This window comes from Mugil cephalus, chromosome 19 (assembly GCF_022458985.1).
Source record: "Mugil cephalus isolate CIBA_MC_2020 chromosome 19, CIBA_Mcephalus_1.1, whole genome shotgun sequence".
NCBI classification, from domain to species: domain Eukaryota; kingdom Metazoa; phylum Chordata; class Actinopteri; order Mugiliformes; family Mugilidae; genus Mugil; species Mugil cephalus.
In genome coordinates this window covers 1,836,384-1,863,566 of record NC_061788.1, presented here as the reverse complement: position 1 = coordinate 1,863,566, position 27,183 = coordinate 1,836,384, and the positions used below count along the sequence as shown (strand labels likewise).

At 42.1% G+C, this 27,183-nt stretch overlaps 1 protein-coding gene across 11 annotated transcripts; it reads right to left on the bottom strand.

Annotated features, from left to right (window-relative positions):
- Positions 1–952: 952 nt before the first annotated feature.
- On the bottom strand, positions 953–26,947 carry mctp1b (multiple C2 domains, transmembrane 1b). 11 transcript variants are annotated; one of them, XM_047570651.1, is made up of 22 exons: positions 26,180–26,946; positions 12,836–12,941; positions 12,579–12,721; positions 12,405–12,484; positions 11,885–12,008; positions 11,263–11,307; positions 10,258–10,296; positions 8,942–9,109; positions 8,720–8,850; positions 7,122–7,308; positions 6,434–6,527; positions 6,256–6,358; positions 5,834–5,936; positions 5,245–5,346; positions 4,912–4,986; positions 4,078–4,197; positions 3,888–3,992; positions 3,767–3,814; positions 2,950–3,059; positions 2,751–2,860; positions 2,498–2,595; positions 953–1,669 (listed from the first exon to the last, which is right to left on the bottom strand). In XM_047570651.1, the coding sequence occupies exons 1-22, from the start codon at positions 26,714–26,716 to the stop codon at positions 1,595–1,597; spliced, it is 2,703 nt and encodes a 900-aa protein (XP_047426607.1). In that variant the 5' UTR covers positions 26,717–26,946; the 3' UTR covers positions 953–1,594. The 11 variants fall into 11 exon arrangements, with proteins under 11 accessions (XP_047426607.1, XP_047426609.1, XP_047426608.1 ...); XM_047570653.1 differs by having other exon boundaries at positions 8,942–9,106; XM_047570652.1 differs by having other exon boundaries at positions 3,891–3,992; positions 26,180–26,943.
- Positions 26,948–27,183: the final 236 nt, after the last annotated feature.

Genomic DNA, 27,183 nt, shown 5'->3' with positions numbered 1-27,183 from the left:
CTGTTACATTACATTCACTGGTGTTCCTAATGAAGTGGCCACTGAGGATTTTAACCTTTATATTAGAAAGAAACTGGAATAAATGTGTAATGGAATAAATAACGAGTAAATACTGTACACGACTAATGTTTTCATTAAGGCATTTTAAATCTTCCACACGCCCTTAAAATAGAACCTAGAACCTAGAATTCATCCAACGTCTCAGTCACGACTCAGACCTGAAACTGTTTCATCGTTTGGCTTTTTCCTTCATGTGATTCTGAAAAGGTGACGTCTAAATGAAGCAGTGACCTCCTGATTCATTCATTCATTCATTCGTTAATTAATTAAACCAAAGCAGGAGGAATCATTTGGTGTTTTTCTGTGAGAATGAAAAAAAAAAGGAGCCGAATATGAGACTCAACATTCATTGACTGAAAATTAAATTAAACTCAAACTAAAAGTGTTTATTAATTAGTTAAAGCCTCAGATATGGACTGTTTCCATATTAAACATTTACATTTATTTTATGCTTTACTTTGTTCTGTGACATTAAAAATGACTGAAAGTTTCAGTAAATATTCGCTCGGATTTAAAATGATTTCAGATTCAGTTTCATTTGTCACTTCCATTTATATTTTCACATTATATTATTATTTTGTGTTTTCAGATTCACATTATTTTTCACATTCAAACCTGAAACTGAAAAAAATAACTAATTAAATAATTAAAATTAAAATATTAATAATAATATTTAACTCCCTGTGAATCTGAAAACATAATATATAATATATATAAAATAATATAAAAACACAAAATCGGCAAGTGAAAATCTCACATTTAATTTAATTTAATGTTTAATAATATCAATGAAAGTGAGAAAATAAAATAAAAAATGTAATTAACTGAATTCCAGACCTGAATCAAAATGATCTTTAAAGTTGTTTTTTAAAGTTTAAATTAATCAATTCAGTTAAAATATTTGGTATTTATTTATTATTCCAAGTTATATTTGGCTCCATATGAATCCACCTGTATTTTTTAATTATTAATAATATTTATATCTGTTTTTAAAGTCGATAACTCAGACAAATTAATAATTAAATCATCTGCTTTCAGGGGTCACACGGTTTAATCCTGATTAATATTTAAATGAGAAAATATAATAAAGACAGGACAAAGAAATAAAAGAGAAGAAACCTGACGACTCGAGGCCTCAACCTTCAGTTAAACTCTAAACATGTGTTTAGCTCTGTTAGCTTAGCATAGAGGAGGACAGGCAGCATGCAGGGCTGTGATTGGTCAGAAACTACATGCAGCTCCAAGACACAGAGGAAATAAAGAAGCAGTGAATGCATCGGTCCCGTGCAGCTACATGCAGACACTTCATAACACACGACATGAACACATGAACATTCATCACAGTCATCGTCAACACGAGAAAAAAAAGTTTAAAAAACAGCTCTTTGTTTTTTGTTTTTTTACTTTACAAGGTTTAGAAAACAAAAAAAAAATCCCACATCACCCGACTTTTCATAATAATAATGATCAGAATGTACAATAAATATATATAAATAAGAAAGTTTTACAGAGTTCACAGTTGAGACGTGAGCAGCTAGCTCGGGTTCGTCCTCCTGCTGCGTTTGTTGGGACTTGGACCAGGTTCAGGTTTCAGCTCCCGATACTGCATCTGCACGAACACAACCAGGACCACGGCTTAGCCTCTCAGCTACTGTTAGCATTCCAGCTAACGGTAGCTCTTCATAGCCTCCCAGCAAATAGTACTGCCTAGCCTCTCAGCTAATAGTAGCTCTTCTAAGCCTCTAAGTAAACAATAGTTCTCCTACTCCTGCATAGTACCTCTCTAGCTACCACTAATAGTAGCACTTACTAGCCTCCCAACTAATGGTAGTTCTTCCTAGCTCCCCAGCTAACAATAGGTCTTCCTAGCCTCCTAGCTAACAGTAGCTTTTTTGTAGCCTCCCAGCTAACAATACCTCTTCCTAGCTTCCTAGCCTCCCAGCAAATAGTACTGCCTAGCCTCTCAGCTAATAGTAGCTCTTCTAAGCCTCTAAGTAAACAATAGTTCTTCCTAGCCTCCTAGCTATTAGTACCTCTTTGTAGCCTCCCAGCTTATAGTAGCACTTACTAGCCTCCCAACTAATGGTAGTTCTTCCTAGCCTCCTAGCTAACAGTACCTCTTTGTAGCCTCCCAGCTAATAGTAGCTCTTCTAAGTCTCATAAATTAACAGAAGCTCTTTTGTAGCCCCCCAGCTTATAGTAGCACTTACTAGCCTCCCAACTAATGGTAGCTCCTCCTAGCTCCCAAGCTAACAATAGGTCTTCCTAGCCTCCTAGCTAACAGTAGCTCTTTTGTAGCCTCCCAGCTAACAATACATCTTCCTAGCTTCCTAGCTTCCCAGCAAATAGTAACTCTTTCTAGCTTCCTAGGCTCCCTGCTAACAGTAGCTCTTGCTAGCCTGCTAGCCTCCTGCTAGTTTCCTGTGAAGTTACTCACCACTTGAAAGTCGGAGGGAACTCTGGACAGGAAGTCCAGGAGCTCGTTGTTGTCGATCAAGTACGGGTTACGAAGCTTCTTGGTGAATTTATTCACACCTGCAGGAAACAGAGATCACATCTGTAACTATCACATCCATCCATCATCCATCTATTAATCCATCCATCCATCCATCCATCCATCCATCCATCATCCATCCATCCATCCATCCATCCATCCATCATCCATCCATCTTTCCACCCCCCAGTCTTACCCCATGCTAGTATGAGGTATCTGAGAGGAATGAGGTAGAGGAGGAAGGTGGCCAGACATAAGGCAGTGATGGCCAACCAGCTCAGAAAAGGCACAGTCCAGTTCACGGTGCTGCACAACGACAGAGATCAACAGCTCAATTAAACATTTTAAAAGATGGAATTAATGGAACAAGGATGAAGGATGTTAGCGACACCCACTTCTTCATCCTCTCTCCGACCGACGCCACCTCGTCCAGGGCGCTCTGCACGCTGACGAACACGTCCTGGATGGCGTAAAGTCGGTCCATGAAGCCCATGTGCTCCGAGTCCTGGCAATGACAAACATGTTTATCTGATCCACCATTACACCTGATATTCACTTTTACATTTACACAACATTTACAGAACTTAATAAAATAACTGAATATTAATTAATGTATTATTCTAGTAAATATTGTGTGCATAGATTTGGTTTTTCCACTTTTTTGTTATTTTATTTTATTTATTTGTGTAGATAGATGAATATAAATAATATACAACAAATAAACATACAAATAAAAAATAAAGAATAAAACAAAATCTATATACACAATATTAATTCTATAGAGTTTCTGATTAATTATATATGATAATAAACATTAAATTATTTTATACACAATATATTTACAAACTTTAATTAACATAAAATAGGAAATATTAAATATTGTGTACATAGACTTTGTTTTTTGTTTTTTATTATTTTATGTTATTTATATGTTATATATTTATAGAGAGTGTGAAAAGTCTCTAATGCTTCGGTTAAAACATGAGGACTAAAAAGGAAAGAAACGTTTGTCAGTAATGTTTTTGTAATTCCTCTCACTGCCTGAAGGGGGCAGTGCAGCTTTAATATTTTTGAAGCTGTGTAGGAATATAATTCAGTTTGATGGAAATGTTCTTCCATAACTAAAAAACCGAAACAAATTGATTCAGGAGGTCGGTTGTGATGCTTGGCTCCTCTCCTCGTTACGATCTTCAGATCTTTAAAGGACTCTACCTTGTCGTCTTTATCGTCTTCGTCATCTTCCCATTCAAACTCCATGGACTGCAGCAGAAACAGAAACTGGTCAGTCAAGAGTCTGAGAGACGCTCACGGAGACGTGTTGGTGTTCTCTCACCACGTCAAGCGATTCCTTGCAGAAGAAGAAGTTCCAGATGAGCAGCAGCACCAGAGCCAGCGGCAGCATGTAGAGCTCGAAGTTCCACACCACCACCACGAAGAGCTGGAGAACAGAGAACAGAGAACACGCTCAGCAACACAACACAACACATCTGGGTTTGATTCACTGATCGGAGCCGATCTCGTACCACGAAGGCCACGACGCTCCTCTGGGTCGACTCCCACTCGAAGCAGCTTTTGATGTAGGCGCCGTAGCTGATCAGGACCATGATGCATCGCTTCACCCGGTTAAAGTTCTGCTGCAGCAACTTCACACACACAAAAATAAAATAAATAAAAGAAGAAGAAGCTGGAGACACTTTACTAGAACTGAGTTTAACGTCTGTGAAGTTCTCAGTCACCCAGGTCAGAGTTTATATCCACAAAGTGTTTTAAACAAAAAGCAACTGGATTTGTTGAGTTTTTTTGAGAAGATGTTTCATCTGAGTAGCTTCTTCTGTTCTAGCCTCCCAGCTCCTCCTAGCCTCCCAGCTAACAGCAGCTCCTCCTAGCCTCCTAGCTAACAGCAGCTCCTCCTAGCCTCCTAGCTAACAACAGCTCCTTCTAGCCTCCCAGCTAACAGCAGCTCCTCCTAGCCTCCTAGCTAACAGCAGCTCCTCTTAGCCTCCCAGCTAACAGCAGCTCCTCCTAGCCTCCTAGCTAACAACAGCTCCTCCTAGCCTCCCAGCTAACAGCAGCTCCTCCTAACCTCCCAGCTCCTCCTAGCCTCCCAGCTAACAGCAGTTCTTTCTAGCCTCCCTGCTAATAGTAGTCTTCTTGGCTTCCTAGCCTCCCGGCTATCAGTAGCTCCCAGCTAACTGTAGTGCTTCCTAGCCTCCCAAGTAATAACAGCTCTTCCTAGCCTCCCAGCTCCTCCTAGCCTACCAGCTAATAGAAGCCCTTCCTAGCCTCCCTGTCAAAAAACTGAACAAGTACAGTAGTTTTTCGTGAAGAGTTTGACCTGAACGGGTCGAACCAGTTACCTGTTTGGAGACTTTGGGTTCCTCCTCGATGTATTTCTGCTCTGCAGGCTTCACCGTCCTCAAAGCAGCTTTAATCTGAACAAACAAACACACACATGTTCAACACAATGACCTCCACTCTGTTTATAATGACAATAAAGTCTAATTTATCTGGTCTCTGTGGACTTTAGATGTTAATTTTCATCTTTCAGTCTCAGGGAGTCAGACTGAACCCAGAGTCTCAAACTTTGGTTAAATTGTATGATCGTTGTTGTCTGTGTTGAGTACATTTACACATGTAAACATGTAAAATAATAATAATAATAATGATGATGATGATGAGGAGACACTCACAGTGTTGTAGATGACATCGATCTCCAGGTAAATGGCTCCTTTGGTCAAACCCGTCAGACACTTATTCTTCAGCATGTAGCGCTTCTGTTCGCCGTTACGCACCTTCAACGTTTACACGAGACGTTATCATGAAATTATCATGAAATTATCACGAAGCTCAGGAACAAGATCTATTTCAACGCCCACCCTCACAATCTATATGCACATTTACAAGAATAATATAATAACTTATATTCAGTTATTTTATACACAATATTTACAGAATTTAATAGAATAACAGAATATTTAATTTATTATTCTAGTAAATATTGTGCACATAGACATTTGATTTTCCCCTTTTAGTTAATTGTATTTTATTTTATTTTTTTGTTTTTTTGTTTTTTTGTTTTACAAGATCATAAGTTGCAAATATTTCTAAATCTATTCAGGGTCACATGTGAACCGAAGCATTCACCAGTAAAAATGTTAACAGTTGTAGCAACTTCCTTGTATCAACTAAAGCGTTGGACATTATTAGTAAATGAAGCATTAAATACGTAGTTAGGGCCGGTAGAGTTCATTCATTCATTCATTCATTCATTCCTCTCACATTTAATAAAGGAATGGCCACTTTTCCCAGGAAGTCTGCGCTCCTGTCTCGGTCCTCGTCAAACACCGTCACCTCCAGCACCGAGTGGATGTCTTTCAGGTTACTGAGGAGAAAAGAGACGGAGCTCAATTAAAACAAGCGTTTAAAGAGCTGATTTCATTTGTGAAAAAAAAAAAAAAAACAACCCTAACTGGGCTTATTCAGGGTAACTAGGAAAAGCTACTATTAGATCTGCTATTAGCCAGGAGGATCTACTATTAGCTAGAAAAAGCTAGGAGGCATCATGAATCATGAAGCTTTGAATGATGCTGATGCATCTTCTGTGACCTTTGAGCTCAGCTTTAGCAGTTAGCATTAGTAGTTAGCTAACAACAACAACAACAACAACAACAACAACAACAATGAAAGTGAGACGAACTCACAAGGTGAAGACTTTGTTCCACTCTGGACTGAGGTTCTTGTAAACAGTGTGTGTCTGCAGCCTGTCGTTGTTCAGCTCCAGAACACAGAAAGGATCACTTTTACCTAAAGAGACCAAAGACATGAGGTCAAAGCCAAACATCTGTAGACGTCTGATGATCTGAGTTGATGTTTTCTTACCGGTTACATCTGCAGCCATGAGTCCTTCTGCCCTCAAAACTTTCACCTGAACCACACCCACGTCTTTCAGGTGTGAGAAGGACTTTTTCATGCCCTGGAAGAGGAGAGAGTCAACTTATTTTATACCTGAAGTTCACGTTTTAAATACTACATCTTATATACATTTTATATATATTAGTGAAGTATACTTGGCTTACACTGAAAATTATAAAGAAATTAATACTAAGACGTAACACTAAAGCTTTGTTTAATATACTTTTTACTGTCACAAAGTATTAATACTTGTGTTTTTAACTACACACATTTGCTTTCTTAAATACATTGCAGTGTAGTGTACATACAGTATGAGTTAAGTACATAAACACTAGGCTACACAAGTAACATGCTAAGCAAACTTACATGTTTACTTAAAGTATAACAGGAAGTAAACGAGTAAAATGACAAAAAAACAGATCTCCAGCTTCCTCCCACCGTCCAGAGAGATGCTCCTTAGGCTCATTGGTCTAAAATGATTCGGAGCTCCGCACTGACGTACACACAAACAAACAGGGAAATACACACCTACAGCCAGAATAATAAAACCGGGGCTAACGGGGCTAACGTGGTGGTGTCTGTACGGTGGAGAGGGGAGGTAACTACAGAGCCAACCATATATAAAGGCCCCTGATCTGGTCTGAGAGCTTCTTACGTATCGTTTGAGGATCTCCCTGCGTTCCTCAGGGTCGTCCAGCGGCGTGACGGACAGATCAGCGATGGAGACGGAGGCCGTGGCCGTCAGCGTGACCAGCAGCACCAGGACGCCCCGGGACTCCTCCAGAGGCACCTCCAGGTGGTGAGTCTGCTCCCTGGCCAGGGTGGACAGGTCCACCTGGCATCTGGACCGCAGACACACAAACACACAGACACACGGACACACAAACACAGACACAATCAGCCAACATACAACGCACAGGGAATCAGACCTGACTGTGGAGTCTCTCTACATACGATCAACTCGTCTCTGTTCTCTCTGTGAATCTGTTGGTTTTCTAGCACTGAAACCTTGGAAATCTGAAAACTGCTGCACAGATGTTTGTAAAAGTTGTGAAATCTTCAAACTCTGCTTCGATGTGAAGGAATTAAATAACAGATCTCACCTGCAACCTGCAAGTTATTGTTTTTCTCAAGTCTTCTTCTAATATAACTCAAAATTTAACTTCAAATAGCTCAAATAGGGAAACGATGCATGAACACAATATTTAATTCATTTGTTATTCTAGTAAATATTAGGCTCACAGATAAATAAATAAAGGAAAAACAAAAATCTATATACACAATATTTACAAGAATAATAAAATAATACATTTTATATTATTTTATACACAATAATTAATTAAGTATATAGAATTATTAATATTAAATTATTTTGTACTCAATATTAACAAACTTTAACTTCAGACTAAGCAGAAGAACAACATGTTCTGGCTGGACTTCATCTTCCAGCTGCAGAAACAAAAATTCTGTTTCACAACTAAATATTGCAGATGTCGCCCACCAGGGGGCGGTGCAGAGAAAACACGCACCAGGACTCGGGCCAGGGCGTGTGACAGCATTTTGTTTTCCCATAATCAGGTTTCCAACATTTTAGATTGACTTAATGAACTATTTTATTGCCATGATGAGTGAGTATTGTAGAATATTTCCACACTAGTGGTAACTGCATTAGTAGAAAATGATGCTGTTTACAAAGAAGAGCCGCTCATGAATGAAAAGACAATCAGCTTCACTTTGAAGATAATTTATCAGTATGTTACTCTAATAAAGGACAAATTCATTTAAACCAAATAATTTGTGTTATTTACGACTTTCAGGACAAAAAAATTAACTGATGAAGCTTCTTTACACTTACACTTTAATACTAAAGCTTTGTTTAGTGGCGGCCGTTTCACCTAGCAACGAGAAATACTATTTTCTGATTGGCTGATTCTCTCTGGTTCTAGAAGCAGCGTCTCTTCTTCCATTCAAACATTACTAATCTCTCTTTTATTTACAGTTTATGTCACTAATGTGAAGCGACTTTTATCACTTCTCAGCGTGAGAAATGAACTTATTGAAATGTCTCACGACCTGACGGCTCTGCACAAAGAGTAGCGCAACTTTAGCCTTTCGCATAAAGCGGTTGTTGTCCAGACAGACACAGATCCTGGAGTTCCACCTGAGACCAGTATTCTGTATGAACCGGACCAGGAGCTCTTTAAACAGGACTTCCTCAGACTCTTTAAAACTCTCACTGAGAGAGCGACTGACCGTCCAATGAAGTCGTCCCGTCTGCCGGTGTCTTTGTCCCACACTGTGATCTCCAGCATCCCTCCAGCCTCCTCATACATGTGCAGGTCAAACTGTTCCCTCCACTGCGGGTTCAGGGTCTTCTGCATGGCCTGCACCGACACAAACACACACATTCATCCACTCATTCACAAATAACAAACGATGAACGCGTCTCCTCGCCGTCCACGGCCGACGTCCCACCTTGCTCTTGTATTTCTGGGGTCCCAGCCTGAACTTGACGTAGGGGTCGCTCAGGCCGTTTTGGTCCGTGGGGATGAAGTTTCGCCCTTCGACCAGAGCGATGCTGACGATGCCTCTCCACAGCTGAGACTTGCGGTGAACCTCGGAGAGTCGTGTTGACTGCTGCTGCTGGCAACAGACACAGGCTCATTCAGACCAGCACAAATATATAGTAGAGACCGGACGAAAGTAAATACATCATCAGGCCAGAGCTGGGTTTAAAAACATCCTCTGGAGGCTATCCCAGCTGTCATTGGCCGAGAGGCGGGGTCCAACCCTGGACAGGTCTCCAGTCTATCAGGGCTAACAGGTGTGTGTTTGGAGAACCCACCTAGACACAGGGAGAACATGCAAACTCCACACAGAACGGTCCAAGGGATTAGAACCCAGAACCTTCTTGCTGTGAAGCATCAGCACCGATCACCGTAACCACTGAGCCCCGCCCCTTTCATAACTCAGTAATATTGTTTTTTAATCTAAAATTTCAAACCCAGATTAGCCTGATAACATAGACTGTATATAAATATGGACACCACGTCTCCTCCATAGACTGTATATAAATATGGACACCACGTCTCCTCCATAGACTGTATATAAATATGGACACCACGTCTCCTCCATAGACCGTATATAAATATGGATGCTACGTCTCCACTTCCTCTCATTGGTCCAACTCCTGGGGGATATGGGCGGCGCCATCTTGTGAGTTTGGAGCCAGAGTCTGATCAGTACGGTCTGAGGGCGGAGCAGCAATATCGATGCCCCACCCAGATTAATAATTAATACTACACTCTGCTCTACCTCTATCAGCTACAAGGAAATGTTGGATTATACAATGTACTTATTTTTAAAGATGTATTTTTTACAACTCTAAGTTTTAGTTTGGCCCAAGTTCCGCACACTAGCATGTAGGGGGCGGGACTTATGACCTATATTGCAGCCAGCCACCAGGGGGAGCTCTACTAGCTTTGGCTTCACTTTCAGGGAGCAGTTCTGCCTCCATATTTATATACAGTCTGTATGACGGACAGATGAGAGTACAACTAAAAGTCTCTGGTTGGTTGGAGGACGATCCAACTGATGCAGAGGTTTTATTTTCTCTGTATCAGTTGAAATTCAGATGTTTCCAGAGAGATGACAGGAGCAACAACACATGTGAATACAAAACCAGGAATGATCAGAACCAAATAAATCCAACAACAAACACAGACACGACACGACCACAGGGGGGTGACGGGTAAATGGAAAGCTGCACACACAGGATGATGAGGATTTACCTTAGTGGATCGTTTCCAGGACCTCCTGAGCAGCATAGTCTGAATATACATTAAAAGCATTATTTCAACTGAAACTACTATATTTAAATGAAAGAACAGATGAATCATTTTCTACAGGACGTCTCTGACCACAAGGAGCTAAAGAAAAGATGGATGGAGGGGAGGGAAAAGGAGGAGGGGGGGTAGACGTAGTGAATCTCCAAAAACCAAAGCAGCAAAAATAGATTCTGATGCTGAGAAGTTTTACTGAGACTCTGGTCTGATTTTTGTGCTTTTTGTGCCTCGTATTCATTCACCTCCTGCCTTCATCTGTGACTAAGACTCGACTCATTATTAATTTAAATCCTGAATAAAACATGAGCGCCTCCGGACTGAGGAGGAGTCATCTGGGAGACGTCCTCTGATGGAAACACAGGTGATTACACCTCAGTGGGAACGTCGGCAACTCCAGTATAATATTTTATAATAAATTTTATAATAAATAAATGAAATAAAATATTTCATATTTCATAAAAATAAGTGTCACGTGTGAGAACTGGATCCTGGATAAATGAATAAACAGTCCGACAACCTGCACCTGCATGAGTCAGAAGAGCAGCTTCACAAAAAACAAAAAATGCTAGCATTTAGCATCTAAGGAGCCTAGTTTGTGTCTCAGGAGAAGGAGGAGACCAAACCTGGAGCAAAAAGAGAGCAAATATTGAGCTAGACAAACGTAAAGAAAAGCAAACAGCTGCTCATTTACATGTTTAAAGCATGTAAATTTATTTGGGTCTTAGCTTCTATACGTGCAACACTTATTTAATCTGCACCTTTTATTCAGAGCTGAGGCCAAAAACCTGAAACTTAATTACAGCAGCGTTCACATCCCAGAATAAGAGACGACGCCTGAACAGTTAAAGAGCGATTCACTAATTATCACCTAATGAGGCCGATAAGGGAGGAAACGACCGTCAGGGAGGAGCTACAGGGAGTCGCTCTGAGTCTAATCACAGCTACACTCACTTTATCCACATAAGGCTTCCAGCGATACGTCCTAATCTCACTCTGCTGCAAGAAACACAAACACGGCTTTTTACGACACACTGGTGAAAGTCTGTGTTTCTACACCAAACACCTGCAGAGCTGAGAGCAAATTTACTTTAAAATCTACTCTACTCAGGGTTATGGGACATAAATTTGAATGGGATTTAAATTTAATCACATAATTAATTTTAAAAATAAAGTTGAATTCATTATTTTTTAAAGTATTACTTTACATGTATTATAAATGTTTTTATAATTGTATTAATTTGTCTATTAATTCTTCATCTTTTGGATTTTATTTTCTTCGTCTGAGATCAATTCTGCAGAAATATGGTTTAAAGTAATAATTAAAAATAACATCTACACATAAAACAGCTCCACACCGACCGTTCTGCACAGATATACGCACAATAATAACACAACAGTTTACTTAATTTAATAATATAAACTATTAAATGTGTTCTCGGATATTTAAATGTATCTGTTTTTATTTCATATTATTATTAAATGTGTGTGTCTGTGTGTGTAGATGAATTAATTAATGCAGTGACTCTTATTTAAACCAGTCGTGTGTGTCTGTGTGTGTCTGTGTGTGTCGTACCGTGGAGTCCCGTCTGTCGTCGATGGGACTTTCTTTAGGAGTCAGAGTGACGCTGAGCTCCAGAGTCCCCAGGTCCTGGTCTGGACACTGAGGGTCCTTCAGCTCCAGTGTCACAGGGATGGCCCTGCAACACAACGACAACGCAACCACGCACGGTGACTACACACACAAGAACAACAACAGGAGCACGAGCAGGTACAGAAAAAGACACACAACAGCCAACAACACACAAACTAATCAAATATATGAAGACACAGAACTACTGCATGGAGAGACACAACAAATACAACCACAAACACACAAAGTGACTAAAAAGAGACACAAAACAACTACAAACACACAAAATGACCAAAAAGACACTTCAGGAGGAGCACAAATAAGAAGACAACAACTACAGACACACAAAGAGACTGACAACATCCACAACTATTACTTTCACCACACACTCGGCTGTGTGTGTCGTGTTGGGTTGTGTCCTGTTGTGTTGTTGTGTTGTTGTGTGTGTGGTCATGTGACCGACCTCTGCTGCTCCAGAGACTCCAGACAGACGAGCGCTGACCCCATGAAGTCGTCCTGGCGACAAAAGTCGTAGTCGAACACCTGCAGCAGAAACACACACGTCCTGTGACACACAACCGTCCCCTCCTCCTGAGTGCGTGTCTGTCCCTGTGTGTGTGTGTGTGTGTGTGTTTACCTTGACATACAGAGGCTCGCTCAGAGAGTCCGTCACTAACGTCACCTTCTCGTCCCAAACCGGGTTCAGGTTTTTGTAGATGGTTTTGCTCTTGAACACGTCTTTACCCCCCAGCTTGAACTTGACGTAGGGGTCACTGGTGCCTTCACAACACACACACACACACACACACACACACAACAAAACACACGCAAATGAAGTCACAGTCACAGACTCACAACATCAGACGGCAGAAAAGAGAAGCTGCAGCGCTGCACCTCCTCGGTCTCTGATGGCCAGGTTGTTTCCTCGCTTCAGCTCCACCTCCAGCTTGTACATCCCTGAGCTGTGTCCCCCCGCGGAGCCCGGGCCCCCGACGCCCTGCTGCACAAACACAACACAACACACACAGCAGACACAAGGGTTCAGTATGACAGTGTGTGTGTGTGTGTGTGTGTGTGCACCGCCGCGCTCTAACAGGAAACTCACCGACATGTCTGTTCTGTTCTGTTCTGTTCTGTTCTGTTCTGTTCTGTTCTACAGCCGCCGAAGCATCTCACTGAGCTCAGTAACTCACGTAACAAGTGAAAGGAAATTACACGAGAGCTTCCTGCCTCCGACCACACGACTGTTCCCCACTTCTTCTACTCAACTACTTTCACTGCAGCGTCGCACGACTGATATTTAAGACCTGATAAGACGCAAGAAAGGAAGGAGGTTTGCGACAGACAATCGGCTGATTCACCTGCAGCAACGACACGTTTACGAGGTTCAGACTCGACTCAAAGCTTCGGCGAAACGACTGAAAACGACAACTAAGAGACGCAAAATTTACAACGAAGGCACAAACTATAGTAGAGAGATTTACATGTTACCTCAAAGAAACGCAAATGCATAACAAAGACACTAAATTATCATAAAGATCCAAATAAAACATGAGAAACGGACAAAAACTAAGAGACACTGAACACGATACAACATGTACAACAAAGCCACAAATTATAGTAGAGAGATTCAAAACACAAATGCACAACAAAGACACACAAAATTATCATAAAGATTAAAAAAAAAAACAAAAAAGAGGCAAAAACTTCAACTCAGAGACACAACAGTGACGCAAAGTGACTGAAAACAACCACTAAGAGATGCAAAATGTACAACAAAGTCACAAATTACAGTAGAGAGACTCACAAATTACTGCAAAGAAACTCAAATGCACAACAAAGACACAATAAATTATCACAAAGATCCAAAACAAAAAGCTACAACATGACTGAAAGACATGAATTTCATCACAAAACAGCTACACAGACACAACAATGAGTCAGTAAATGACTAAACAAACACACAAAAACACCTAAAGGAAACACATGGATGAGGAACTAAGACGTGCTACAACAAAACAAACAAAAGAATCACTTCACAGGGACACAACACAACGGAAAGAAGACAATAACTACACAAAACAAAGGCAGGATACAAAGACACACTAGAAGACGACAAAAATACGGGCGTAAAAACTATAAAAACTACAGACATGTGCAGTCTGATCCGACCATGCAGAGAGACAACAACACACTAACAGAGACAATACACTAACAACACAACAACAACACACTAACAGAGACAACACACTATCAACACACTAACAACACACTAACTTATTTTTATTTTTGTTTAAAGCGAAAACAAAATCACGTTAAGGAAATTAAAGCTACAGAGTTCAAAATCTTTCTCCCCCTTCAGGCAGCGAGAGGAACAACAACAACTCTTTGTTGCTGATAAAAAAAAAAAAAAATATATTTTTCTTTGTGTATAATCACGTGTTCACAACATTTTCTACATGTTGAGAGGAATTAATGCAGTAGATTAACTAAGGAAGAACTATTTTACTCTGGTGATGAGTAAATACTGTAAAATAATCCCACACTAGTAGTAAAACAGGTTAGCGTAGCCCCGTGTTAGCGCTGAATAATGATGTGGAAATCTGGGGACATTTACATATTTAAACATGTTTAAACATATTCAAACATATTTAAACTGCTGTGTCTGTGATGTCGATAACAGCGCGACTAGCTACCGTAATAGCTGTAACTGTACAGTTAAAGCTAGTTAAGTAAGTACAGTTAGTACAGTTAGCTAAAACTGGGGGACATTTTTGGGGACATCTTTAGTCGGGGGACAGGTCATCCAGAACGGGGACTGTCCCCAGAAATCAGGGACGTCTGGTGGTCACTCTAAACAAAACCCAAACAACCAACACAGCACCTTTTTTTTTTGGCACAAGTTCTGCTGCTTCTTCATTTTTGGGACGTTTCCAGCTTCACCATGTGTTTAGAGGCGCTACATTGAAAATCATCCAGTCTGAAACACAGTCTCACGGCACAAGTCCTCACTTTTTATCTGGAGCCTTAAAAAAAAACGTCCTAAATTCAGCTTTTATTCTACTTCAGAGAGGTGGTGAATTCATAGCACCCTGGTTACATTAGTAACTCTCACTGGGAAAAAGTTGTTTTAGATCGAAGGTGTTTTAGTACCAGGCTGTAATATTTTAACACGGATGTGTGTTTGTACTGAGGGAGTTTTAGGCTCTAACGTAAAGTCCTGGAGGCTGGTGCTTGGCTGCTTCAGGCTGGAGGTCGACATTCTGAACACACGTCTGCATTAAATGATCTGGATAAAACCGTGAACTCTGGGTTTGTTGTTATCCGATGCAGCTGTTAGTGTCTCTGAGGGTTGATGACATGTGACACCAGCAGCTCATTAAAACGAAGCTCAGGCCAAATTTTAATAAAAGAACATCTGTTCCACCTTTGTTCTGTTTCTTTCCCATTTTCTCCCACAGTCTGATCATCCTCAGTTTCTTTAACACTGTTTTGTCTCTGAGCCAAAAAGTTCCAGGTTCCTGCAGCCTCCACGTCTACCTTCACATTCACGTTCCCTCTCATAAATATTCATCCAGCTCTTATTGAAATCACCAGCTCAGGAAGAAGCATCATTTCAGCTTCTCTTACATCCACCCCACTCAAGCACAAATCCGTTACACCCATTATGAAACACATTTCCTTCCTACGGCTGAAAACCCGTCAAGTGTGTCAAGCTCAAATCTGGTGTTTTGCAAGCTGTGGAAATTCCACCGGGTCCAAAACTGAGTCACGATTTCACCGAGTGAAACGTTACGTAGCCTCCGACTTCAGCTGGAGGCAAGTGGGGTAAGTCCAGTTCAGACTGAAGAAGTTAAATAAGGAGATAAAGTCGGGCCGAGGTGCTGCTGGGAGCAGAGGATGGAGGAGGTGATCCAGGTCAACGCTCCTAAGCTGGAAACACTCACATGCACCATCTCCATAGTTAACATGAGGTTAAATTTAAATAGAGGAGATTTAAGTGTCTATTATATGTTGATTAAAATATGCCTCAATGTTTTCTCCGTATCGTAGCTGCACGATGACACAAATGTTCTGTGGGTTAAAGCGTCAAGTTACTACGTCTTTATTTAGTTTATTATATGATGTATCTGAGGAAAATGCTAATATTCAGCCTCATCTTATCATCATGGTCTTTACTTCAAGCTAACATGCTAAGCCTTAGCCTCGCGGCCTCTAGAAGCAGAGATCCAAAACAGATTTTCCTGAAGACAACCAAGCCAACAACATGTTTTTCATCTTTCTGAGCTCAACACAAACCGTCTGTGGATTTAAGGCGAGGTAGAAAAAAAGAAACAACAGTTTATCCAGCGGCCCTCAACGCAACTTCCCCCGAAGCGACAAACTGTGTTTTTTTTTTTAACAGTTGTCTCTGTGTACAGTAGATTTAACACTTTGGTTCTGTGGGTGTTTTTAAAGGTGTGGACGACAGCTTTTCTGCAAAGAGACTGATATTTGTCTCATCTACCTCCACAAACACAACGGACTGAAGGAAGCTCCAGACATGGGGGCACTGATCTAGACGTCGTTCTCTTTCTGTATTTTGATGTTGAATGATTGTTTAGAGGATTGTTTAACCCTTCACCCCTCATCCTTTAGCCTTTATTCTAATCCTAACCCTTCACCAAAGCATCCATGGAAGGTGTCAATGTAAAGGATCCAAAAAATATCACCCAAAAATGGTGCCTATCGTCTCCAAATGAAACCTGCTCCTAGTAACATTCTGGGGACACGTGTTTCTCCTCCAGGCTTTTTAAAATGTATCGGCCCATTCATTTCCTGCGGGGAAACTTTGAGCTTCAATAACTTCAGATCAGAAGGTCGTAGAGACTTGGAAACGTGCTGCGTCAGACATAACTCCACAATGAACATGCTGAACTTGTCCCTGCGTCTCAACCACCTTCCGTTTGAAAGTTAGAAAAACTTTGGACATTATAATCGCAGTATCTCTGGAATGCTAAGAGCTGAAGCCCACGGCCACGTTTAGGAGGTTAAAACGTGGTTTCAAGGGTCTATGATCTTCTGTTTTTGAGCTATTCACGTTTGTCCATGTTCCCTCCACCCTGCGATGTCCCACTCCACCTCCCGGAGCGACTCTTTGTCTCGTGTGGACTTTACGACTTCCTGCTGGCGCCCGGCGCCGACGCTTCTTAACTCACGCTTCATGTAATCTCCCTGGAAGGTTTGATCAGGGCAACACACGAGTGCAGGCCTGGGTTTATGTTACAGCCCGTTAACGAGCTGCTTAGAGAGGATTAACCTCCGCGTGGCACTAAATCAGGAAGCAAGTCACCGGGCTGAGAACGGCATCAGATCGCACACAATCCCATCAGCTAACGCTCACTCACGCCTATTTTAAGGCTCCGTGCTTCTGTGTTTACACTCACATCTGTGCTCCAGGGTGAAAAGAACCAACCCATCAGGTCCCTGACGCACATTTATCTGGCTACATGGATGCATTAGAACATCTGATCATCATAGAAACTGTTTTACACCAATCAAGCATAACATTATGATCATAATACTGTGCAGGTCTGTGACATGGGCCTTTTCTGAGGCTGCTGAATGTTGTTAATACACAGATACCTCAACACCTTGTGCTGCTCTTTGTGTTTATTTGAGTTGTTGCGTAATTGTAGAAGATCGTTTAAATGTTATTTACTTCTCCTGTCAGTGGTCATAATGTTATGGCTAATCGGTGTGTTCGCTTTCCTGCCCTCAGTAACTTGATCTGTTCTTCTTTACACTGCAACTCAGCGCGTAGCGAGAGCTCCACCCGTCAAAACAAGAAGTGGAAATGAACGAGGCCGAGAGTCGAGTCAGTGACGACGTCTCGACCTCAGAGCCGCTAACGTGAGCTCTGCTTCCTTCACAGGTCGATAGCGTAACTAAAAGGCGAACGAAGTGGAGAATGTGTTTTCCAGACGCTCAGAGACACCCAGTGTTTGAACGGAGAGCAGCAGCTGCTGAGAGTCCAGAGGACTGAGGAAGTAAAAGCAAAGCTGCTTCAACCGGAACCAAAGAACTGTTTCAAACTTTTACAGACGTCACCGAAAATTAAAACCGTGGCCTCACTATTTCCTGTTCAGAAAAAAAACCAGCTGGTCTCTTCTCACATGCTCGTTCTGCAGGAAGTTATAGCGCGTCGATGTCTGATATCGACCCAGGGAGTGTCCTGTTCGCCCAAATGATCTGCACTTTACACGACGTCGGCTTCACAAGCTGATAAACATTTAAGTGCATTCTGGAGGAGGGGAAATAAAAAAACAAGAAGAACAGTAACTGAGCCTTAAATATTTAAACGTGTTGGACAGGAGTTAATTATAACGCTGTTGAGCTGAGGCTCATGGGTAAAGCATTATAAGGCCATAACATTGATCTTTTACAGTCTGACACATGGTCTCTAGTGGGCGTCGGTAATAAATTAAAATGTCCTTTAAGAAAGATCGTATGATATTTATAGAAATACAATTATTTTAAATGTGACTGAGACCTTTAGTACAAACGGGATTTTTTTCTCTAATTACATGTGTTTCACAGGTGTAATTTATCATATTTTATTAAACGATCTCGCTCCCGGTTGCATTGTTCAAAGTTTGTGCATGACGCTGTTAATACAAACTACAAACTATAATGAGGCCTTTACTGTTTCAGTGGCTGTTTCCTTCAGGTAAATATGAAGAGGAATCTGTGTTTATGTCAGTTAGTTGTACCAGTCATTCCCATTGGTCGTCAAAATTCAGATCACCAAAGTTTTCTTCCTCATCATCGCTACAACTCTTATTACCCACTATGGTACCACTGTTCTCCCAGCCTGTCATCGCCATGGAAACACACAGAGACCATCAGTCATGAAGAACCATAAATACTACGTCTAACTTCACTGCACTGAGCTCTGACGGAAAGACGACCATCGGTTCTAGCACCAAAACCAACATGGCCGCCAACCTGCAGCTCGTTCTCTGGATAAACATTCGAGGCCAAGAAAAAAGCTGAGATCCATTAAAATAACTTTATATAATGACCGGCAAGATCCGAAGAGTCTGAAACTAAACTCATAGTTTGTTGTTTGTCGGCATAATGTAACACACTCACACAAACATGTGAACTCGGATCAAATCATCAGAAATAAAAAGGATATAAATATTTAAAATCAACTTTCTACGTATGTCCGTACTTCTAAGTTTCTACCTTTTAGCAGAAATTTAGCATAGCTAGCTCGTAAGTGGGCGGGGCCAGACAACTTAAAGACCCTGAGAGGAACCGCCAACCAATCCTGTGCTAGGATACGGTTAGCCCCGCCCACCTAATTAGCATACAGATACATACCACAGAAAAAGGTAAAAAGGATATAAATATGGGGAAGAATATGTGGATCTTTGATGCTGAATCTTTTTTTTGTGTGTTTTTAATGATTCACAGGCGTAAAATAACAGCTTCAGTATCGAGCTCATCCTCTGATCTCTCCACTGATGTGATCATGTTGCCTTCAAGGAGCTCGTACGACTGTTTTAACCCTGATCCTCGTCTGGGTCAACGCTCGCTCTCAGGAGTTTGGCCAGTTTTGATCGGGTCAGACTTGACCTGCCAGGAGGAAAACCTGTAAACATGAGTCAGGCTGCACGAGAGCTGCCTTTAATTCATCTTTATGAGAGAATTACTCGTTATTATTCATAGAGGTTCGGTTTCACGTAGATGAGACAAGTGTACGAGAAAACATCTGCAGATCTCTTTTTTTTTTTATTTCTAGTTTGGTTTTGATTTTCAGTTTAAAAACCATAAAGAGAAGCAAAAGAGAAACCAGTGGTTATTTGATCCATATAAGAGCAGAAGTTTAAACAGAGCATGGACGTGACTCTGGAACAATGTTCAGATGTAAAGTTCTGACTCAAAGTATCTGATCGTGTGAATTTCTCTCTGAGCGTTTGTTTATCGTGGACTAAAGGTCAGAAGCTGAAACATAAACAGCACACGGGCCGGTTCAGCATTCCTCTCTCTTTGCGTCTGCAGAAATCAAACTCTCACCGACAGCCGGCGTCCACATGTGGAGACGAGGGAGAAGGGGTCGTCGCCGGAGGCGCAGCGCAACAACCCTCGAAGAGCTAGACGGGAATCTGCCACCGGGGCCTCGCCCAGAAAGAGATCCAGGGTCGAGCAGGCGAGGACACGTGGCGGCAGGTGGAGAAAGGTCGAGGGCAAACAATAAAAAAGTATCTCCCAAGAAAAAGACGAAGCGGCCGAGACGGAGACGGAGACGGAGCGATGAGTGGACGGAGGGAGGAGAGGAGCAGCACTGGGCTCCTCTTTAATCCTTTCTGGGGATTAAGTCTGACTGACGGGCGGCAATAAAGGCTCCGACCAGAGAGGAGACCGTTAAGGTCTCAGACAGGAAGCGACCTCCATGTTAGAGAAACGTTATTAGAGGCTCAAAGCTCAGGACTCAGGCTGAGGTCAGAAATAAAACGAGACCAGAACAAGGGAGCAACGCTGACCTGTTTGTAGTAGTCGCTTCCTTCCACTCAGGTCGACCAGTGAATCTAAACTGGTCTTAGGTGTGAGTGTGACCTCATGTGTTCACCCTCATTTACTGACACAAACAGACCCAACGTCAGACCTTCCAGAGTTTCATGCAGGTTTATCTGTACATGAAACATATTCAGGGCTTAAAGTCAAAAAAAAAACAAAACAAAAAAGAGTTTTTCAAGCTAATTAATTAACTAATTTGAGGAATTATTAAATTAGCAACTTCAGCATTTAATTCAGTTTAAATTCATATAAAAACAAAAAAATACATCCTAACATTTAATATCAGTTATTATTATTATTATTATTATAGCTTCATAAATTTACTCGATTGAAAAACTTACTGCCGGCTTAGACGATGCCTTCACGAAAAATCGTAAATGATATATTCCGATATCATAGCGTTGAGGTGACAGGTTAACTCAGAGGAGAAGAACACGTTTGCTGAACATAAAAAAATGTGCAGCGGAAATTGTTCTTTATTCTGGAAGCAGAGCTCATTTTTAGCTGCTGATCTCAACTAAGTTTTCCAAGAAACCCCCACCACCAGCTCTGATTGGCTGATCTGTTCAAGTTATTTATTTTAGATCTAGTATAAATAAAAACCACGTCCATGCAGCATCAAAAAAAAGTCTCCTTCCTCTTCACTGGCTTAAAGGAGATGATGACTTCATCCAATACTACTAACAATATAATGACCACGTTTAAAAACGTTTAAAAGAAGACGAAGACGTCCAGGACATTCAGAATCTAAGAAACATTAGCGCATGGATGGAAAAGACACTAAAGCTGTGACTGGATGAGACGAGGGCAAAGTGCCATATGACTCAGCTGCTTCACCGTGACACATCGAATCCACATCGAATCCACAGCGACTCCAGCGTCTGGAGACGGTGGACACCTCCAGACGTCCATTAGGGTCAGAGGGACGGACCTGGATCCTGTCACAGCTCTTCACATCACGGCCTTGTAATGGAAGAGTCTCGGTCTGATGCCGACCTGACAACCAGACAACAACCCTGCAGGTGCATGGACGCACAACTTACTACTACACAACGTTTGCAGCAGAAAGTTGGTGTGGAACTCAAAGATCTGCAGGGCCAATCGGATTGTTTGGGGTATTTTCCTGCTACCAGGCTCGTATTCTGATAAGAAGTGAGTCTGTTAATCCCACCGAGGCTCTGTGACAACAATAAATACGACCTGAGCCACTATAACACAGCCACGGTTGAGTGGACTGTGCACACAAAGAAAGACAAACACTTCCCGATGATATCGGGTGTTTTTACTGTCAGACTCGGGCGGTTTCGTCCCCTCCTCCGTGGGACGCTCCACAAAACACGCCTGACACGGTCAATAGTCAATCCCACCGCGCAGCATCCTCATAAAGCACGAGTCCGACAGACGCTCAATAACCTCTCAGCTCCCGTGTGACGAACAGCCGCCATTATCTGTGGCTGCGTCTGTTCACTGTCTTTAAAGAAGGACGGTGGTATTTACTCAGAGCTGCAGGCAGGAGGCACAAACCAGACCAAGTCATGCGGCGCTGCCTTTACAGGAGCTGACATGAGTCTGCAGGTCGACACAAGTACAGACTCATCAGACACAGGCAGAGACAAGAGAGGGGGATACATGACTTCCTCATAGCAGCCTCCAGACTAAAAATTAAAGAAAGCAGCAACAGGCTCCGTTTAACTCTCGCAACACAACCTTTACTCTGGTGGAAATGTGGTCTGGAGTCATCTCAGCTGGGGAAGAGGCTTTATTGATGCTGATGCTCTTATCGATTCTGCTCATCGATCCGATTCTTTATAAATTCCTCTTGTGAATTTTCGGTCTAGAAAAAGTAGGCGTTGGTGGTTTCGTGTAAACAACAGCGCTTTTACTGAGTTTCTAAACGAGAGATAAGAGATTGTGTAAGAAGATCCTCGCTAGCTTCGCTCTGATGAGACTTAGCGATAGCTGCACTTCTTGACTCTCTGTATTTAATATGTGCATCATCAACCCTCCATCATGTTGGTGGTGTTGATCATGTTGCTTGAAATCACGGTGTTGCATAAGTTGCATGATGGATTGAACCAGTTGGAACCAGTTATCGATGCCCATCTCTGAATTAGTTTAACTGAGTGATTCTGACTGGTTCTGACTCATGACATCCAGATGATTTGGTTGGATCACATTTTTGCAGGATCGATAACCTCAGTGTCATAAAACTGAAGTGTCTCTGATTCGTGAAGAACATCACATCCATCTCTGCCTTATTTTAGACGGGAACTTCAAAAAATAACTCGAGGCTCCGAGGGTTAAAGTGGAACCTTTTTGTAATTAATCACATGTGATGTGGCTAAAAATGAGAGAATGACTTCAGCTAAGCCGAAGGACCTGAAAATTGTGTCGTCAGCCGAACAGCTTTTATTTGCTTTCTGCTACTTTCTGCATAAAAACCCCTGTAATCTCGGTCGCTCGCTGCAGGCCTGTCACAGCTGCAGCTTCCTAAATACTTCATCTCTCTCCTGTGAATCATTCAGCAGCTGTGTCTCTGCACATCACTGCTCCAAGACTTTCTATAACTCCAGCCTCCCTCCCAAACACACTTGGACCTTCTCCAGTTTTTAATGCAGATGAATACGGGAGGTTTGTGTTTCTTCTTTGCTCCTCTCTCAGTGCTGGTCTAAAAGCCTCGGGGTGGTGAGATGTTTATCTGGAGACGTTACAATGGATTCCTGAATTATTTATATTTGACCGAAATTAAAAAAGTTGCAGTCGTATAAAGTAACACGGTCCTGCTTGTGATCCGATATCAGTTCATAAAATCCTCACATTGATCGTTTTAAATACGTCATTTCCAGCATCCTGTTTCTCAAACATCTCAGACATAAGGACTGTTAACGTACAGCAACTTAGAGTAAGTTCATAACAGAAAAATGAGAGTTACTAATGTAACCAGGGTTCTATGAATTCACCAGCTCTCTGGAGAAGAATGAAGCAGAATTAAAGACGAGTTCCTGAAACGTTTGAGGCTCTAGATTAAAAAAAAAGAAAGGACTGAAACACAACAAAGACGAGAATGTGACATCAGTAATGTTTTTCTAATACCGCTCACTGCCTGAAGGGGGAGAAAAAAGTTAAACACTGCAGCTTTAATGAATTTAAAGTTGCCGTTGACTTTATATATCTGGGTGTATAAGAATATGTTTATAAATGTTCTGCTCCATTTTCAGTTCACACAGGAAGAAGCTGCAGTAAAATTTAAGCACAGATACTAACTCTCATCTTGTATCTTGTGCAAACCATCAGCCTGTTGTAATATCAATAGCAGCGTATAGTTATAGATTATGTTCTGTTCTAGGAAATCTTTTTGTATTCTGAGTCGTGACATGTTCTAGTGCAGCAGATAAAAACAAACCTAAAAAGGATTTTCCTACTTGCAGCAGCACAATTAAATATATCGGTTCCATCTTGGTTCTTGGACCAGATTCATCTCCCACAATTAGTTTCATCTGTTTCCTGCAGTAAACGCTGCCTCCATTATCTCTGTGCAGTGTGAGATGACGACGTTTCTCACAAATCCATCATTACTCCTGTTTTTTCCACTCTAAAGCAGTGAATGCCGGGAACTGAAATATTCCTCCGTTGTTTCTGCTTCGTCTCGACAACCCACTGGTTTGCTTTAGTGAAATCAGCTGTTAGTTTAGGGCCCTGCTTGGCTGATTCTTGTTGAGTTTCAGCGCTGCAGGGTTTCCCCCAGAGGCTGAGCTGAATATTTACTGTGGTCCTGTTTATGGCCTAAACTAAAAACTAAGAGTTTAAAAAAAGCAGCCCTGCAATAAATCCACATGTGTTATTATTTTAAATGTTCATTCTGAAACAGTTTCAGCTAAGTTTGTGCTTGAACTGGGTCATATTAACTTTTGAAATGACTCCAGTAAATCCGGTAAAACTAGCTTGAATTGGATCTGTGTAGATATGAGGCTTGTGTAGTTCCAGTTTGGGTTTTATTGGAGTAAAAAATGCGTTAATGCCCTCATTTATCACAATTATTGCACCTCCAGGCTTCTCCCATCAAACACTGAGTTACAGGTACAAATGTAGGATCAAATAAATGTATTATTATAGTTACTTATACATTAATTACCAAGTATAATTTTATTGGAGCTGGTTAATTTGGAGTCATTCTCATTTGTTGCATGTACGACATCAGTTTCTTGATTTGTACCATCACACTTTGGAATTTTTAAAAAGTAAAATGAATGAATTCACTAAAATAATTTAAAAGAAAAGCACATCTTCACATCAGAGGAGCTGCCACCCCGACTCGTGAGGCGTTTCTGTGGGATAGAGGTAAAATCCAACAGAGACAACTCGAGGCTGCAGCTGTGTTAGCGACTGGTGGCGTCTTTGCTCGGATTGAGCCACAAACTGAATCATTCAGCTGCGTAGGAGGCTTTTAGAAAAAGGTGTGCAGGGATCCTGATCGACACCAGCTGGACCGAGACCTCAGGTGACCACTGAGTGAGTGAAGCTTTTGCATATAACGCTGTGTTTGTCCAACAGAGTCGTGGCTACAGGCTAGGGCGGCGATGAGCAGCGATGTTGAACAAACGGCTTTCTCAAAATTAAACTTTTGCTCAGATATTTGTTTAACTTTTTTTTCTGTGTTTTGGGAGGTTGACCCTCCAAGAGCTGCACAAATGCATCATGGGACTTGTAGGTAAGTCAGTAAGAGAACAATCAGAAAAGTTTCTCTGTCAGTGTAGGACGCACGGAGGATTTTAAAGCAGTAGTTGGGTAAATGTACTCACTTAGTCTAGACAACAGTAAACACAAGAGTAAAAGTGTTACTGTCTGTTTGAGAAGCACACAGAACACAAATCAGTGTGAGTCTTTATGAGAGTTGGGATGATTGATGGATTAATAACTGATCCGTTTATAACCCTTTAACTTTCCTCTGGTGGTTTATGGGACAGCAGCAGCTTCCTGAACCAATCAGAGCTCTGGACACCAGCTGTGTCATTTTCTTCTGGTTCCATTGATAAAAGTCATTAACGGATTCAACAAAGAATTCAGGTGATTCCAACAACGTCTGTGTGTCAAAGTTATTTCCTCCAGAACTAAACCACTTAGAGAGATTCTGACTTTTGTGATAGAAACTTCAGAGTCTTGTCTTTAAACAGAGACTGAGACCATGAATGAGCTCCAACATGTTCATGAACGGTTCAGTTACTCTGGCTACGTCCTAAATAGGAGTATTTTGTTTTTCAAAAAGCTGGAATGATAAGAGGTTAAAGTTGCTGCTCATTCACATTTAACTGGATCACGTTTGGTTTTATGAAGCAGTGAAAACAGACTTTGATCTCGTCCTCAGAATAAATGCAGCTGCAGCCCCAGGTCCTCTCTGCAGAATGCTCTGCTCCATTCAGTACTAGACGATTTATTATTGATGCATTTTATTCTTAATGCATTGATTGGTGATTAATTATTGATGCACTGCCATTTATTTATCTTGTAATTTGTTTCTTATTACTTCCTGCCAACATGAGTCACACTGAATATCTAATCAGCAGCAACAGAGCGGAAACTAAACTAAAGCGTGGTTCATCGTCAATTAACCTGTCAATCACACGTCTGTTAATAAAGGTGAATAATGTGAGAGTGAAATGAAACCCCCGTATCTACCTGGGAGCTCCCCGGCTGCTCGTCCTCCGACTGCGCTTCCTCCGCTGCTGCGGCAGCTGTTGCAGCGTCGTCCCCGCTGCTGTTGCCCGAAGCCTCGGCCATACTCTCCAGGCACGCAGAGCCCAGGGATGCGCTCTTGTGGTGGGACTGCACCAGCTGAGCCACCGTGGGCTTATTGGGGCTGGAGGACCTGAGCTTGATGGTCGACAGCAGCTTCTCCCGGACGAGCCCTGAGCCGCTCCCGGTCGCTTTGCCGCAGACCTGAGCCTCCTTCGGTTCCGCCTCCACCGCGTCCGCGTCCACCTGAGCGGAAAAGAGCAGGTCGGGCTGCGAGGAGGACATCCCCCGGTCCAGCTCGGCATTTTCCCTCCATTTGAGCTTCCTGAAGACCCACATGCCTCGCTCCTTCTTGTCTTCGGGCTCCTTGGCGCCCAGCTTGGGGCTGAGCAGGGGCTTTGCTTTGGCTTGCAACTGTTTCCACATCGTGTTGTGTTGGGACGAGCCGCTCTCATTCTCGTCCTCTTCGCCGCGCTCCATCCCCGCGGGCTGTCACGCCGACGGACAGGCTACTGATCTGAAGACACTCTTACGCAACCGGTGTTGATCCAACCTCCTCACACCGCGGCCAATGCGCGGAAGCTGGAGCGCAAACACTGGGCATGCTCTGGCTGCGCCGCTGGCTGCGAGTCCGGGGGTCCTCCAGCCGCTTTTCCACGGAAGTGAAAGACCCAGGGCCGGTCCCACGTTCCCAAAAGCCCCTCTGCCACGACTCTAACCCCCCTCAAACCCCCCAACAACTTTGAAGTGCTGCCGTGTTCAGTACGCTCCACTAGGGCCCACTCATTTGGCTCAGATGAGAACCATGCCCCCCTTTAAACGGGTCTGTGCTCATTTCCTTTTCAGTTCATGGAAGTTTTTAGATAAAAGTGAGTCCCAGACCGTTAGGACCAGCACCACACACGACCCTTGGGTGTTTATTAAAAAGAAAAGTGAACTGTCACATG